The following is a 16,160-nucleotide window of genomic DNA, read 5'->3' on the forward strand; positions in this document are numbered from 1 at the left end:
ATTAAAATATTGGACTCAGACCTCAAGTTAACAAGGGAACATTATCTAGGTTACCCAGGTTTACCTCAGTTTATTTCACCCAGAGTATTTGCCTCCATAGCAATATTTATTAGTCTTTTTGATAATATGGACCTCTACATTGGGATTTACCTTCTCAAGAAATAACTATTTAAATCCCTAAGATGTAAGATGTAAACTATGTATATTTATATTTTCTAAAATAAGATTATAATTGGCCAGGCGCAGTTGCTCACGACTGTAATCCCCGCACATTGGAAGGCTGAGGCAAGTGGATCATCTGAGGTCAGGAGTTCAAGGCCAGCCTGACCAACAAGGTGAAACCCTGTCTCTACTAAAAATACAAAAATCAGTCAGGTGTGGTGGCAGGTGCCTGTAGTACCAGCTACTCGGGAGGTTGAGACAGGAGAATTGCTTGAACCTGGGAGGCAGAGGTTGCAGTGAGCCGAGATCGAGCCACTGCACTCCAGCCTGGGCAACAGAGTAAGACTCTGTCTCAAAACAAAACAAAACAAAATCTCAACATATTATATGATGATGTCCAGCTTGTGGGGAAAGATATTAGGTTGGTACAAAAGTAATTACTTGAGCAGTTTAAACAAGCAATAAATAGTTATCACAATTATCTTCCTTATCATAATGTCTACACATCAAAAACCCAATGTACATGTACACATCTCAATCAAACTTCTTGGGCCAGGCGAGGTGGCTCACACCTGTAATCCCAGCACTCTGGGAGGTGTAGGCGGGCAGATCACTTGAGGTCAGGAGTTCCAGACCAGCCTGACTAACCTGGAAAAACGCTGTCTCTACTAAAAACACAAAATTAGCCAGGCGAGGTGGTGCACGCCTGTAATCCCAGCTACTCAGAAGGCTGAGGCAGGAGAATCGCTTGAACCCAGGAGGTGGAGGTGGCAGTGAGCCAAGATCACGCCACTACACTCCAGCCTGGGTGACAGAGTGAGACTCCGTCTCAAAAAAAAAAAAAAACAAAAAAAACAAAAAAAATACATCGTTTGCACAAAAGTAGGTTGGAAAAGTGATTTCCAAGCCTGCTATGCATCAGACTGATTGATTGATTGATTGATTTTTAGATGGTACGTACCACCACGCCCAGCTAATTTTTATATTTTTAGTAGAGACAGGCTTTTGCCATGTTGGTCAGGCTGGTCTCAAACTCCTGATCTCAGGTGATCTGCCCGCCTCAGCCTCCCAAAGTGCTGGGATTAGAGGCATGAGCCACCGCCCCCGGCCCAGATTTATTTTTTTACAGGCAATTTCCAGCCCTCTTACATGGAGACTCTCGATTCAGCCGACTCAGGAATCCCATCCCCCATAATTCTGGTGCAGCTAACTTTGGGTGATGATTATATGTGGAGCAAAATCCGCTCATTGACTAAATTGGGAGCCACCTTAGTACAACAATAATTAATGTACAGGCCGGGCATGGTGGCTCATGCCTGTAATCCTAGCATATTGGGAGGCCGAGGCGGGTGGATCACTTGAAGCCAGGAGTTCAAGACCAGACTGGTCAACATGGTGAAACCCCATCTCTACTAAAAATACAAAATTACCTGTGTGTGGTATCGGCCGCCTGTAATTCCAGCTACTTGGGAAGCTGAGGCAGGAGAATCACTTGAACCTGGGAGGTAGAGGTTGCTATGAGCTGAGATTGCGCTACTGCATTCTAGCCTGGGCAACAGAGCAAGACTGCCTCTCAAAAAAAAAAAAGAAAGAAAGAGCCAGGCGCGGTGGCTCACGCCTGTAATCCCACCACTTTGGGAGGCCAAGGCAGGCAGATCACAAAGTCAGGAGATTGAGACCATCTTGGCTAACATAGTGAAACCCCATCTCTACTAAAAATACAAAAAATTAGCTGGGCGTGGTGGCACGTGCCTGTAGTCCCAGCTACTTGGGAGGCTGAGGCAGGAGAATCGCTTGAACCCGGAGGCAGAGGTTGCAGTGAGCCGAGATTGCACCACTGCACTCCAGCCTGGGTGACAGAGCGGGACTCCTCCGTCTCACAAAAAAAAAAAAAAAAAAAGTAAAGAAAGAAAGAATGCACATACCATACTCTGAAGTGGTGGGAGGAGTCTGTTCCTCAGAGTGCTCATGGATCATCTGTAATTTCCCACAGGTGATTTTTTTTTCTAACCCTGTTTTGCAGGGCCCGGACTGTGGTGAGGCAGCTAGGGAGTTGCCTCAGGTGCATTCTTTTATTCTTTCTTTTTTTTTTTTAAACAGGCACAGAACTAACGCAAGGTACATTCTTTAAAGAGGTGCTCATTCTCAGGGCTACACTTGCACATAGCTGCCTCACCTGCCTAGTCCCAGCTCTGCTGCTCTGGAAAGTCTCGGGAGCACATTTTTCTCCAGTAATACGTGTGGCCTACATTATCATTTCCAAATGAGGAAATTTGAGACTGGGATTCATCAAAATCACCTAGGAGGCTTTTTCTAACTACTTTGTATTTCCTCCCAAGTTGGTTTTTTTTTTTTTTTTTTTTTTTTTTTTTTTTTAAGACAGGGTCATGCTATATTGCCCAGGCTTGGCTCCTTGGCTTAAGTGATATTCCCACCTCAGCCTCTGAGTAGTAGCTGGGACTACAGGCATGAGCAACCACCACACCTGGCTCCTTGTACATTCTGATAAAACAGCTTCTAACCCCTCACAAGAAGCACTGCCACTTCAAATACAAATATCCTGGTGTGTTAGGTAGGAGAAAAGGCCAAGAACCAACTTAGTATTTTGAGCATTTTGATGCTCAAATTTTTGAGTATTTGATGCTCAAAATACTAAGTTTTGCAAAATGCTTTGTTACAAAATGATTTAATCCCATTGATCAAAGACTAATGGAAAACCCTCAGGGGATGAAGTACAAGGGTGCTCTTCATATCCATATTTTATCCACAGTTGACTAGAAGGCGCAGGAGTACTCTCTTCCCACAATCCACACTCAATAGCAGGAAGCTGATATTAGCATGGAATACAAGGGCTACCTGCCAAATGCTAGCCTCTGTTTTGCCACACTCTTTAAACAATCATGCTCCCTATTCTAGTTGTAAAAAACATAGAGACTGGCAAAGTCAGCTCAGTCTGAAGTTGCCAGTGTCCTTCCAGGCTCGCTTGCTTGCTTGCTTGCTTTCTCTCTCTCTCTCTTTCTTTCTTTCCTTTCTTTCTCTCCTTCTTTCTCTCTCTCTTTCTCTCCTTTCTCTCTTTCTCTCTTTCTTCCTCTCTCTCTCTCTCTTTTTCTTTCTTTCTAGAAGGAGTTCTGCTCTGGTTGCTCCGGCTGGAGTGCAATGGCGCAATCTCCACTCACTGCAACCTCCGCCTCCTGGGTCCAAGCGATTCTCCGGCCTCAGCCTCCTGAGTAGCTGAGACTACAGAGGCACACTGCCACCATGCCTGGCATTTTAAGTGAAATATTTTAAGACACGTTTGACCCTAAAGTATCATACTCACAGCATTGATCCCAGAGAGCTGCTGAGAGAGCTGCAGCACAATGGAAATGATGATGGGCTGTCGGTAGCTGGACACTCTAAAGAGCTCCAGCACGGTGACTTGCTTTTCTTGTGACATCCTTGCACTCTCATCTTTCATCTCCTGGATGTCTTGGGATACATCCTGGGTGCCCCACAACCGCTGGAGGACTGGTGAAAAGAAGAAAGAGGAAAGGATAAAGACAACGTGCTGCCCCAAATTCATTCTTCCTATAAGGCAGCCAGGAAAGGGCCGCACGAGATGAGGTGATGGATAGCATCCATTCCTGAACTGCCCTCTCACCTCATTCTTTAGGGGCTGAAAATTTTACTCAAGAGTAATCAGAGCCCAGTGTGGTAGCTCTTGCCCGTAATCCCAGCACTTTGGGAGGCCGAGGCTTATGGATCATCTGAGGTCAGGAGTTCGTGACCAGCCTGGCCAACATGGTGAAACCCCATCTCTAATAAAAATACAAATTAGTCGCTGTTTTGTCTATGGAGTAGCCATTCTTTTATTCCTTTACTTTCTTAATAAACTTGTTTTCACTTAAAAAAAAAATACAAATTAGATGGGCCAGGCACGGTGGCTCACACCTGTAATCCCATCACTTTGGGAGGCCGAGGCAGGCGAATCACAAGGTCAGGAGTTCGAGACCAGCCTGGTCCACATGGTGAAACCCCATCTCTAATAAAAATACAAAAAAAAAAAAAAATTAGCTGGCGTGGTGGCGCGCGCACCTGTAGTCCCAGCTACTCGGGAGGCTAAGGCAGGAGAATCACTTGAATCTGTGAGGCAGAGGTTGCAGTGAGCCGAGATTGCGCCACTGCACTACAGCCTGGGCAACAGAGCAAGACTCTGTCTCAAAAAAAAAAAAAGTACAAAATTAGCTGGGCGTGGTGGTGGTGGCACACGCCTCTAATCCCACCTACTCCGGAGGCTGATGCAGGAGAATCGCTTAGAACCCAGGAGGCGGAGGTTGCAGTGAGCCGAGATCGCACCACTGCACTCTAGCCTGGGCAACAGCACGAGATTCTGTCTCAAAAAAAGAAAAAACAAAGAAGAGTAATCAGAACCGTCTTCACTTGGATTCTGACAGGCAGGGAAATGGTACGACAGAAAATGGGTCCAGTACCCTCACCCTTAAAACAAACCACAACCATATACTTCGTATACTAAAGAGTGAAAGATACTCACTCCGCTTAGCATTCTCCTCTTCTTTTCTGTTAATGAGCAAAAATCTGGGACTTTCAGGGCAACATGGAAGGGCTGCACTTTGCAGGATAGCTGGAAGGATGGTAAAGCCTAATAGCACCGGCCATAGCTCTTCAGACCCAAGGATGAATTCCAGACCAAAGATCTAGAAACCACACAAAGATAATGCTATAAACCCCATACTTCATAGGCCACAAGTTCATTAAAACACAAAAAGTTGGCTGGGCGCAGTAGCTTACGCCTGTAATTCCAGCACTTTGGAAGGCTGAGGCAGGTGGATCAGGAGTTGAAGACCAGCCTGGCCAAGACGGTGAAACCCTGGCTCTACTAAAAATACAAAAATTAGCCAGGCGTGATGGTGGGCACCTGTAATCCCAGCTACTCAGGAGGCTGAGGCAGAGAATTGCTTGAACTCAGGAGGCGGAGTTTGCAGTGAGCCGAGATCACACCACTGCCCTCCAGACTGGGCAACAGAGTGAGACTCCGTCTCAAAAATAAAACAAAACAAGAGTTCAGAAAATCATACATTATTTTACCATTGAAAAAAATAAAAAAATTGCTGGGCACAGAGGCTCACACCTATAACCCAGCATTTTGGGAGGCCGAGGCGGGCAGATCACCTGAGGTCAGGAGTTTGAGAACAGCCTGGTCAACATGGTGAAATCCTGTCTCTACTAAAAATACAAAAATTAGCCGGATGTGGTGGTGTGCACCTGTAATCCCAGCTACTCGGGAGGCTGAGGCATGAGAATCACTTTAACCTGGGAGGCAGAGGTTGAGCCAAGATCATGCCACTGCACTCCAGCCTGGGCAACAGAGTGAGACTCCCTCTCAAAAAAAAAAAAGGAAAAAAGAAATTGTGCTCCTTTTCCTTTCTCTACTCAACCTGCTTCTTCAGCTACTATCTATTATCTAAAACTTCCATATGTAATTGAACATGTGCCAGATATTCTTCAGTGCTTTACCTATGATAACTTTTTTAATGACCCATGAAACTAACACTCATTAAGTATGAGAAGTTCTAGAGTACCTGGGCCACCAGAATTCCAATAACTATGCCCAGCTGGTTGAGAGTGCCAAAGGCACCCCTCAGGGCAGTAGGCGAGATCTCTCCAATGTACATGGGCACAAAACCTGTGCAGAGTCCGCAGAAAAGGCCAATAACCAAGCGGCCCAGGATCAGCATTTCAACCGACTTAGCTATTTTACACAGTCCCATAAGGCAGCCGCCAGTGACAGCCAACAAGTTGACGATCAGCATTGAATTGCGCCTGTAAGGTTAATCAAAGACAAAGTGAATTAGAAAAGTGAGAGGCTCCTAACCTCTCCTCTTCTGTACTCATTAAATTTCTGCTCTTCTCCAGGCTCATATCAACTCCTTTTTTGGTCTAACTTTTCTTTTTCACTTTCTTTTCTTTTCTTTTTTTTTTTTTTTTTGAGACAGAGTCTCGCTCTGTTGCCCAGGCTGGAGTGCAGTGGCGTCATCTTGGCTCACTGCAACCTCTGACTCCCAGGTTTAAGCAATTCTCTGCCTCACACTCCTGAGTAGCTGGGATAGCAGGCACCTGCCACCACGCCTGGCTAATTTTTTTGTATTTTAGTAGAGATGGGGTTTCACCATCTTGGCCAGGCTGGTCTTTAACTCCTGACCTCATGATGCACCCACCTCGGCCTCCCAAAGTGTTGGGATTGCAGGTGTGAGCCACCACACCCAGCCCTTTTTCACTTTCTATGATCAGAACATTTCTAGTTGGGAGCCAGGCATGATGGTGCCCACCGGTAGTCCCAGCTACTCAGGGAGCTGAGGTGGGAGGATTGCTTGAGACTGGGAGGTCAAGGCTATAGTGAGCTATGATTGGGCCACTGCACTCCAGCCTGGGTGACAGAGCAAGACCCTGCTTCTTGGGCAGAGGGAGGACAGAGGGGGAAGAACATTAGCAAGTAAAATAGGTTGCCTTATCAATTTTTAAATGTGAATTACACTCTTGCATTTCTAGAATACCTAATTGGCAAATTAAAAGAGTTCCTTTGTAAGTCATAACTGAAAATACATTCTACCTTCTAAAATAGATTACTAAGCTAGTATAAAATAAGAAGATTCAGTTTTCAGCCAGGCGCGGTGGCTCATGCCTGTAAGCTTAGCACTTTGGGAGGCTGAGGTGGACGGATCACCTGAGGTCAGGAGTTTGCAACTCGCATGGCCAATATGGTGAAACCCCATCTCTACTAAAAATACAAAAATTAGCCGAGCGTGGTGGCGGGTGCCTGTAATCCCGGCTACTCGGGAGGCTGAGGCAGGATAATTACTTGAACCCGGGAGGCAGAGGTTGCAGTGAGCCGAGATTGCACCATTGCACTCCAGCCTCGGTGACAAGAGTGAGACTCCATCTCAAAAAAAAAAAAAAAGACGATTCAGTTTTCTTTTTTTGGCCATTATCCACATTTGCCATAGACTAAAGATAATTCCTACCAATCCTGTGTAAGATAACAAAAACATTTATATGAGACCCCAGTTTTTTTTTTTTTTAGAAGAGTAATCAACTTTGGACCTTGTAAATTAAGTATGTTTCTGGAAACCCCATAGCTGAGTTTACTAGGGAATAATTCTGAACTATCCCTAGCTGGACTGCAAAGGCCCATCACTCACACAGTTCATCTCTTGCACAGCTGGGTGGGAGCTAGCCAGGGTAGTGGAGCTCCAAGCAAGGGCAGTCATATTCGGGGCCAGTTAGACTAGGTTTCCCTTGATTAGAATTCAAGGTGTTCTTATTCAAAGGCATCATCACCTCCCTGCCCTAACTCTCCACACTTGTCCTCAATGCGGCTGGTAGAGCCCACTTCCTTGCCCAGTTTCTAATCAATACCTGCCAAAGCGGTTGACAAACAGTCCGACGGAAAAGGAGCCTATCATACCCCCGATGGAGAATATGGCCACAGACCAGGACCAAAGAGACGTGAGCAGCACCTCAGAGGGAGGGGCATTTGTCTTGTCCGTCAAACTTTTATCGATAAATTCCTTTATGATCTGCAAAATAAAAGGTGGGAGGACAGACTATTACAGTTGGATGAGAACAAAAGATACAAATATGCTGGGTGCAGTGGCTCACGCCTGTAATCCCAGCACTTTGGAAGGCCGAGGCAGGTGAATCACCTGAGGTCAGGAGTTGCAGACCAACCTGACCAACATGGTGAAACCCCGTCTCTACTAAAAATACAAAATTAGCCCGTTGTGGTGGCGCGTGCCTGTAGTCCCAGCTACTCGGGAGGCTGACGTAGGAGACTCGCTTGAACCCGTGGGGCGGAGTTTGCGATGAGCCGAGATAGCGCCATTGCACTCCGGCCTGGGTGACAGAGCGAGACTACATCTCAAAACAAACAAACAAACAAAACAAAACAAATATTAGGGATCATTTCCTCCCTCGAGAATCAAGGGAATGAATAGACGGGAATGGAAGAGGCAGATAACATATTGGAATTAATGTTAACTCTCTCTGGAATAGTAATTTTTCATTTGTCCTGAATATCCCAGTAGGGGGCAGCACTGATGTTCACCCCAGCTCTCTGCTAAGCGAACCTGGCCAGCTTGGTAACTAACTAATCCCTAAGGGATAATACAGGAAGTGTATTACTATAGGGTGAAAGAGTGGGAGGAAGAACAGCACCGCCCAGGGTACAAGGAGTAAATGAGCTTTTTCCTTTGATTAAATGACCCCACTAATTTTCCCCACCAATATTGTCTCCATCTTCAGTCTTGGACAGGATAGATACAAAGTTTAATTCCCCTAGTTGGGGGAGGGACCCTCACTAACTGTTGCTCAGGATGGTGTTTAACTCCTGGGCTCAAGTGATCTTTAAGCCTCAGCCTCAGGAGTAGCTGGGACTCCAGGCAGGTGCCACCATGCCTGGCCTTAAATTCTGAATTCTTGAAACCCTACTTAAAGGAATAACTTCCCTATTCCAGATTCTAATTCTTGTGGCCTGGCACTCACCGTCTCAGGAGCATTGATGACCCCAGTGTTGTAGCCAAATTGGAAAGAGCCGATTGTAGCAACTGTGATGGCAAAGATCAGAGCTGGGGTGACCTGGAGAGATAGAGGACAGGGAGGAGAGAATAGTCCTTAAAACTTGTGATTGATGACTGTTTCTTATTAATTATGGAGCTGTATTAGGAGAATCTGACCTATGAGTGGTATGAAAAGGACAAACATCAAATGAGATTTAGATAATTAATGGGGAAGACAAAGGAATAGATTATACTAAAGAACTTATCTGGAGATAAGAATGTGAAGCTATCTTGGTAAAAGTGGAAAAGAAAATTGGGGAAGGAAGAAGTTAAGAGAAACTGGGCTGGTCAGTTTGGAAATATTTAAAAACTTGCATCAGGCAAATGTAGGCATAGAATTCCACTCAAGAACTGGGAGGGCAGAGGACAACACAGCCTTGGGTAGGATTACTAAGAATTGATCATTTTGGAAACAAATACAGTGCAGTCTGATCTGTACCCCGGACTCCACGGAAGCCCAGTGGTGGTGGTAGGGGGAGGTGGTAGTAGTTTGTGTCTTCACTGCTGGGTGGCTGTTTGAGTCTCTTTTCTCTCAGGACCATGTAACCTACTGGATCTACTTACTGCATCCTGGACCCATTTGAGTCTTCTGGTTTATTAAACACTGTTCTGCTATCCCTAACCTAACCCCTGGGTGGGGGAAGAAAGAACACTCGGCTCACTACAAACCTAACAAATAAGACATTTCTGGCCGGGCACGGTGGCTCATGCCTGTCATCCCAGCACTTTGGGAGGCCGAGGCAGGTGGGCCAAGGCAGGTGGATCACCTGAGGTCAGGAGTTCGAGACCAGCCTGGCCAACATGGTGAAACCCCATCTCTACTAAAAATACAAAAATTAGCCAGGCATGGTGGGGTGTGCCTGTAATCCCAGCTGCTAGGAGGGGCTGAAGCAGGAGGATCGCTTGACCCTGGGAGGCAGAGGTTGCAGTGAGCCGAGACCATGCCACTGCACTCCAACCTGGGCAACAGAGCAAGACTCTGTCTCAAAAAAAAAAAAAAAAAAAAAAAAAGAGAGAGAGAGAGACATTCCTTAGTGGGGAGAACCAGTCATCTTCACCTTGCCTGGAATAATTCAGCTGGGCAAGTGGATATTATTTTAGATTTCCACCTTGGGGCAGCTCAATTTTTATACCTGAAGCCATCTTCTATGTCCTTTCCCACACCCCTACCAATCCCTTCAACCTTTCCTATCTTAAATTCCTTTCCTTTCAGGTCAGACAGGGTAGATAACAGGCTGGGAGTTTCAGTAGGAGAACTGACCTTGCCTGCAGCCTCCCAGATGTCTCAGTCACAACTAAGCATCGATATCCTGGAGGGCCCTGCCAGTACAATGCTCTCTGTTAAATCTTTTTCCTTTTAGTAAAAGTCCCTTCTTTCTCCTCTCATCATTCACTATCTTTAAGAGCCTTTTTTTTCATTAGTCTCATAAGAATCCATCCCTTCTCTTATTTTCCTTCATTTTCTTTCTTTCTTTTTTGTAGAGATGGGATCTCAGTGTATTGCCCAAGGCTGGTCTCAAACTCCCAGCCTCAAGTGATCCTCCTGCCTCAGCCTCCCAAATGCTGGGATTATTTTTAAAGGTTACAATTCGAATTAAACTGAGTCTCGAGAATCTAAAAAATGTGTTGACCTGGGCACAGTGGCTCACATCTATAATCCCAGCCCTTTGGGAGGTCGAGGCAGAAGGATCACTTGAGCCTAGCAGTTTGAGACCAGCCTGGACAACACAGTGAGACCTCTTCTCTCCCTCTCTTTTTTTTTTTTTTTTGAGACCCCTTCTCTATCAAAAAAAAAAAAAAAAATTAGCTGGGTCTGGTAATGGCAGGTGCCTATAGACCCAGCTACTTGGGAGGCTGGGGTGGGAGGATCACTTGAGCCCAGGAGATAGAAGCTGCAGTGAGCTATGATCGTGTCATTGCACTACAGCCTGGGTAACAGAGTGAGACCCTGCCTCAAAAAAAAAAAAAAAAAAGTGTGTTGAGAATATTGAGACAAGTGTTTCTTGAGCAAGTGGGACCTAGGAGGAACCTGATGCTCAAAAACCAGTTCTGGACTGGGCTGGCCCCCAAAGCAACAGAGATGTCCAAGCTAGATAATCCTTCACTCTGGCCACTAGAGAAGAGTTGCTCAATATAACTGTTTGCTGATGTGCTTCGAGAGATTGGTTGGTTGAGCTGGGTCTTCAGTGTACATTGGGAGGAGCCTGGCTCAGTCACAGTCACAGCTCTGGTGATGAGGCATGAGGGATTAAGTATGTCAGAATGGGCCAGTGAAGCTAGATGCCCTCAAACACCTATGCTGTGTTATTTGATTCCTTTTGAAATCGTTCTGTATCTTTATTTAAAAAAAAAAAAAAGAGGAAATGTGATGTGCGATGGGTAAATTTCAAAACAGAGTAAGTTAGTGAGAATGTTATAAAATTTACACCTACAGCCTGACCAATATGGTGAAAGCCCGTCTCTACTAAAAATACAAAAATTAGCCGGCTGTGATGGTGTGCGCCTGTAGTCCCAGCTACTCAGGAGGCTGAGACAGGAGAATTGCTTGAAACTGGGAGGCAGAGGTTGCAGTCAGCCGAGATTGCGTCACTGCACTCCAGCCTGGGTGCCAGTGAGACTGTCTCAAACAAACAAACAATCAAAATTTACACCTAATACTTTAATGTAGGTCTGCCTAGAAAAAAAGGAATGAATAGAATAATTGTCTGAGGTCTCTTAGTTCCAAATGCAGTTATTTGCAGAATGTAAATCTCAATCCTAGTTTCATGCAGCTTTGTGGGATGGATGTTTGCTAGTATGATAACCAAGTGGAAAACAAACATAAAATCTAAAGTCAGGGAACACAAGGCTTTAAACACATTGAGGTAAAGACAGGGAAAACTGTCTCTTTCATAAAACAATGTAAGTGACATTTCAAGACACACTAAAAAGCTAGTAACTGCTCTAAAACTTTGCTTGCATCTGTAATAGTCCTCATAAAGAACAACTTTTGTTAAAGCAACTTTTTAATCTTCCTTTATTAGGTTAGTGTAGGCAGAGTTCACTTTGAATTTGAAAACACTGTAGAAAATAAGTCCTCAGGATTAAGAAAGAAAACATTTGAGAAATGTTGATTTTCCTGTCTAAACTGGGTTTAAATCATCCATCCATCACTCCCGTTGATCCTGAAGGGCCTAATCTCAGCTCTCAGGCCCGTCCCACTTTCAGGAAGATCTTCTTTCCTCCTCCCTCTCCCTTCTTCAAAAATGAATCCATTCCACATCAGGGCTAGGTGAATTATCCTAAATCAAAATTTGAATCGTGTCAATGTCCTACTGAAATATCTTCAATGATTATCAAATAAAGCCTAGGCCAGTACTGTCCAATACAAATATAATGTGAGCCACAGATGTAATTTTTTTTTTTTGAGACGCAGTCTCATTTGGTCACCCAGGCTGGAGTGCAGTGGCACGATCTCGGCTCACTGCAACCTCTGCCTCCCGAGTTCAAGTGATTCTCCTGCCTCAGCCTCCTGAGTAGCTGGGACTACAGGCATGTGCCACCATGCCCGGCTAATTTTTTGTATTTTTAGTAGAGACGAGGTTTCATCATGTTGGCCAAGCTGGTCTCGAACTCCTGACCTCGTGATCCGCCTGTCTCGGCCTCCCAAACTGCTGGGATTACAGGCATGAGCCACTGTGCCCGGCCCAACCACAGATGTAATTTAAAATTTTTCTGCTGGGTATGGTGGCTCACACCTGTAAGCCCAGCACTTTGGGAGGCTGAGGAGGGCGGATCACTTCAGTTCAGGAATTCAATACCAGCCTGGCCAATATCACCAAACCCCATCTCTACTAAAGACACAAAAAAATTAGCCAGGCATGGTGGCACACACCTGTAATCCCAGCTATTTGGGAGGCTGAGGCATGAGAATCACTTGAACCCGGGAGGCGGACATTACAGTGAGCCTAGATCGTGCCACTGCACACCAGCCTGGGTGACCAAGTGAGACTTTGTCTTCCAAAAAAAAAAGAAAATTTCAGTAGCCACATTAAAAAAATAAAAAGAAACATATTGGTCAGGCGTGGTGGCTCACGCCTGTAATCCCAGCACTTTGGGAGGCCGAGGCAGGTAGATCACAAGATCAGGAGTTCGAGACCAGCCGGGCCAATATAGTGAAACCCCATCTCTACTAAAAATACAAAAATTATCCGAGCATGGTGGCACGTGCCTGTAGTCCCAGCTATTCAGGAGGCTGAGGCAAGAGAATCGCTTGAACCTGGGAGGCAGAGGTTGCAGTGAGCCAAGATCGCGCCACTGTATTCCATCCTGGGTGACAGAGTGAGACTCCATCTCAAAAAAAAAAGTCAATGTGTTAACTAACTTGTGATTATAATTTCACAATATACATGTATATCAAAACATCAGATGCACATACTTTAAATGTATACAATTTTGTCAATTATACTTCAGTAAAGCAGAAAAGATTTTAAAAACTGTAATAAAATAAATGTAAGATAAAGTATTAAAAGATAGTTAACATGGGCCAGGCGTAGTGGCTCACACTTGTAATCTTTGGGAGGCCGAGGCAGGAGGATCACCTGAAGTTGGGAGTTCAAGACCAGCCTGACCAACATAGAGAAACAACGTCTCTACTAAAAATACAAAACTAGCCAGCCATAGTGGTGCAAGCCTGTAATCCCAGCTACTTGGGAGACTGAGGCAAGAGAATTGCTTGAACCCAGGGGCAGAGGTTGCGGTGAGCCGAGATTGCACCACTGTACTCCAGCTTGGGCTACAAGAACGAAACTTTGTCTCAAAAAAAAAAGACAGTTCACACGGTAACCGTTTTTCTTCTTTTTTTTTTCGAGATGAAGTCTCACTCTGGCTAGGATTACTGGCATACACCACCACGACTGGCTAATTTTTTATTTTTATTTTTTTTGGGACGGAGTCTCACTCTGTTGTCCAGGCTAGAGTGCAGTAGCGCAATCTTGGCTCACTGCAACCTCTGCCTCCTGCATTCAAGCAATTCTGTCTCAGCCTCCCAAATAGCTGGGACTACAGGTGCACGCCACCACGCCCAGTTAATTTTTGTGTTTTTAGTAGAGGCAGGGTTTTACCATATTGGTCAGTCTGGTCTTGAATTCCTGACCTCAGATGATCCACCCACCTCGGCCTCCCAAAGTGCTGGGATTACAGGTGTGAGCCACCACGCCCAGCCTACCTTTTTCGTTGTTGTTGTTATGTGTTTTTGCCACAATTTTTTTTTTTTTTTTGAGACAGAATCTCACTCTGTTGCCCATGCAGGAGTGCAGTGGTGAGATCTCGGCTTACTGCAACCTCCACCTCCTGGGTTCAAGCGATTCTCCTGCCTCAGCCTCCAGAGTAGCTGGGACTACAGGTGCCCGCCACCATACCTGGCTAATTTCTGTATTTTTAGTAGAGACAGGGTTTCACCAGATTGGCCAGGCTGGTCTTGAACTCCTGACCTTGTGATCCACCTGCTTCGGCCTCCCAAAGTGCTGGGATTACAGGTGTGAGCCACCATGCCCGGCCCACAATTTTTTAAAAAAAATGGAATTTGCCTTAGTAGAATTTTGAACTTGGAAGACCAGGTACCCCTTTCTTCTTTCATATTTCCCCCATTTCCCCTTTTTGCAATGGGAATGTCTAGCCTATGCTTGTCCCACCATTATATTATGGAAGCACATAACTTGTCAGGTTTCCCAGGCTCAGTTTGGAAAAAAATTTGCCTCGGGATTAATCATACCTCTTGTCTCACCCATACCAAATTTAGATGATATTCAGATGAAATTTTGGATTTGGAACTCATGCTGGAATGGGTTAAGACTTTAGGGCCTCCTGGGATAGAGATGAATGTATTTTGCACATGAGGACATAAATTTTGGGGGGCCAGAGGAAAAAGTGTCATGGACTAAATTGCGTCCTAAAATTTATATGTTGTAGCCCTAACCCGTAGTAACTTAGAATGGAACTGTATTTGGAGATGGGGCCTTTAAGGAGGTAATTAAGGTTACAGGAGGTCACTAAGGTGGGGCTCTAGTCCAATAGGACAGGTGTCCTTATGAGAAGAGGAAGAGGCATTAGGCCTGTGAATAGAGAAAAGGCCACGTGAGGACACTGAGAAGACAGCCATCTGCTACTGAAGGGAGAGGTCTCAGGAGAAACTAACCCTGCTGGCACCTTGATCTTGGATGTCCAGCATCTAGAACTTTGAGAAAACAAATTCCTGTTGTTTAAGCCACCTGTTTGTGGTATTTTGTTATGGCAGCCTTAGCAGACAGCAAATATATAATGTCAAGTAATAAGGGAGCATTGTGAAGAATAAAATATCAAGGTAAGGCGATAAAGGGTTGGGGCTGGGGAAGATTAAGATAGAGTGGTTAGGGTTCCTCTCTCAGTGGAGATGATACTTGAACAGAAACCTGAATCACACAAGGAAGTCAACCTTGGGAGTATCTGAAAACGGCATTTCAAACAGAAGGCATTTCAAACGCAGACACCAAAAGGAGGACTCGTGCTTGGCAGGGTGTCAAAAGGCGGATTTGGCAGGAGTGGAGTGAAGCAGGGGCAGAGTGGCAGGAGAAATGATGTTGAAGACAGCTAGGAGTCTGCTCATGCAGGACGCTGTAAGCAGTCATGAACATTCTGGTTTATATTCCAAATGTGACAGACAGCCAGGAAGCTACGAAGCCATTTTAGTTTTTTGAGCAGAAGCATGACTTGAGTTGATTCGTGTTTTTAAAAAAGTATGTGCTGTTGAATGGAGAAGATGCTGAAGGAGGGTGCTGTGGTTTAAATGTGTGTTCCCTCCAAAATTCATGCAGAAACTTAATCCTAATTGTGGTGATATTAAGAGGCAGGACCTTTGGGGAAGTGACTGAGTCATGAGGGCTCTGCCTCCATGGAGGTATTAATACCCATACAGAAGGGGCTTCGGAGGCCAGGCTCGATGGCTCATGCCTGTAATCGCAGCACTTTTGGAGGTCAAGGCGGGAGGATCGCTTGAGTCCAGGAGTTCTTATTTCCCCCTTTTGGACCAGCCTGGGCGACACAAGGAGACCCTGTCTCTACAAAACAAAACAAAAAAAAAAACAAACAAAAAAAACCAAAAAATTAGTGGGGCATGGTGGTTTGCACTTGTAGTCCCAGCTACTCGGGTGGCTGAGGTGGGAGGATCACTTGAGCCAGGGAGGTCAAGCCTGCAGTAAGCTGTGATTGCGCCACTGAACTCCAGCCTGGGAGATAGAGCCAGACCCTGTCTCAAAAAAAAAAAAAAAAGTGGGGTTGGGGGGGCTTCCGAGAGTTTGCTCCTTTTTTTTTTTTGCCCTTCTGCCCTCCACCATGTGAGGACACAGCACTCGTCCCCCTAATGAGGATGGA

General features: G+C 45.3%; 1 protein-coding gene across 3 annotated transcripts in view; it reads right to left on the bottom strand.

Annotated features, from left to right (window-relative positions):
* LOC112135750 (solute carrier family 2, facilitated glucose transporter member 3) overlaps nucleotides 1-16,160 on the bottom strand; it is a 55,721-nt gene that overhangs the window by 10,422 nt on the left and 29,139 nt on the right. For all 3 annotated transcript variants that reach the window (XM_024256563.3, XM_054526761.1, XM_054526762.2), the window contains exons 3-7: nucleotides 8,701-8,793; nucleotides 7,576-7,736; nucleotides 5,742-5,982; nucleotides 4,694-4,856; nucleotides 3,482-3,669 (exon numbers count right to left, since the gene is read on the bottom strand). In XM_024256563.3, the coding sequence (XP_024112331.2) occupies nucleotides 3,482-3,669; nucleotides 4,694-4,856; nucleotides 5,742-5,982; nucleotides 7,576-7,736; nucleotides 8,701-8,793 (846 nt within the window). The remainder of the gene's footprint in view (nucleotides 1-3,481; nucleotides 3,670-4,693; nucleotides 4,857-5,741; nucleotides 5,983-7,575; nucleotides 7,737-8,700; nucleotides 8,794-16,160) is intronic.

The sequence above is a fragment of the Pongo abelii genome, chromosome 10 (genome assembly GCF_028885655.2).
Source record: "Pongo abelii isolate AG06213 chromosome 10, NHGRI_mPonAbe1-v2.0_pri, whole genome shotgun sequence".
NCBI lineage: Eukaryota > Metazoa > Chordata > Mammalia > Primates > Hominidae > Pongo > Pongo abelii.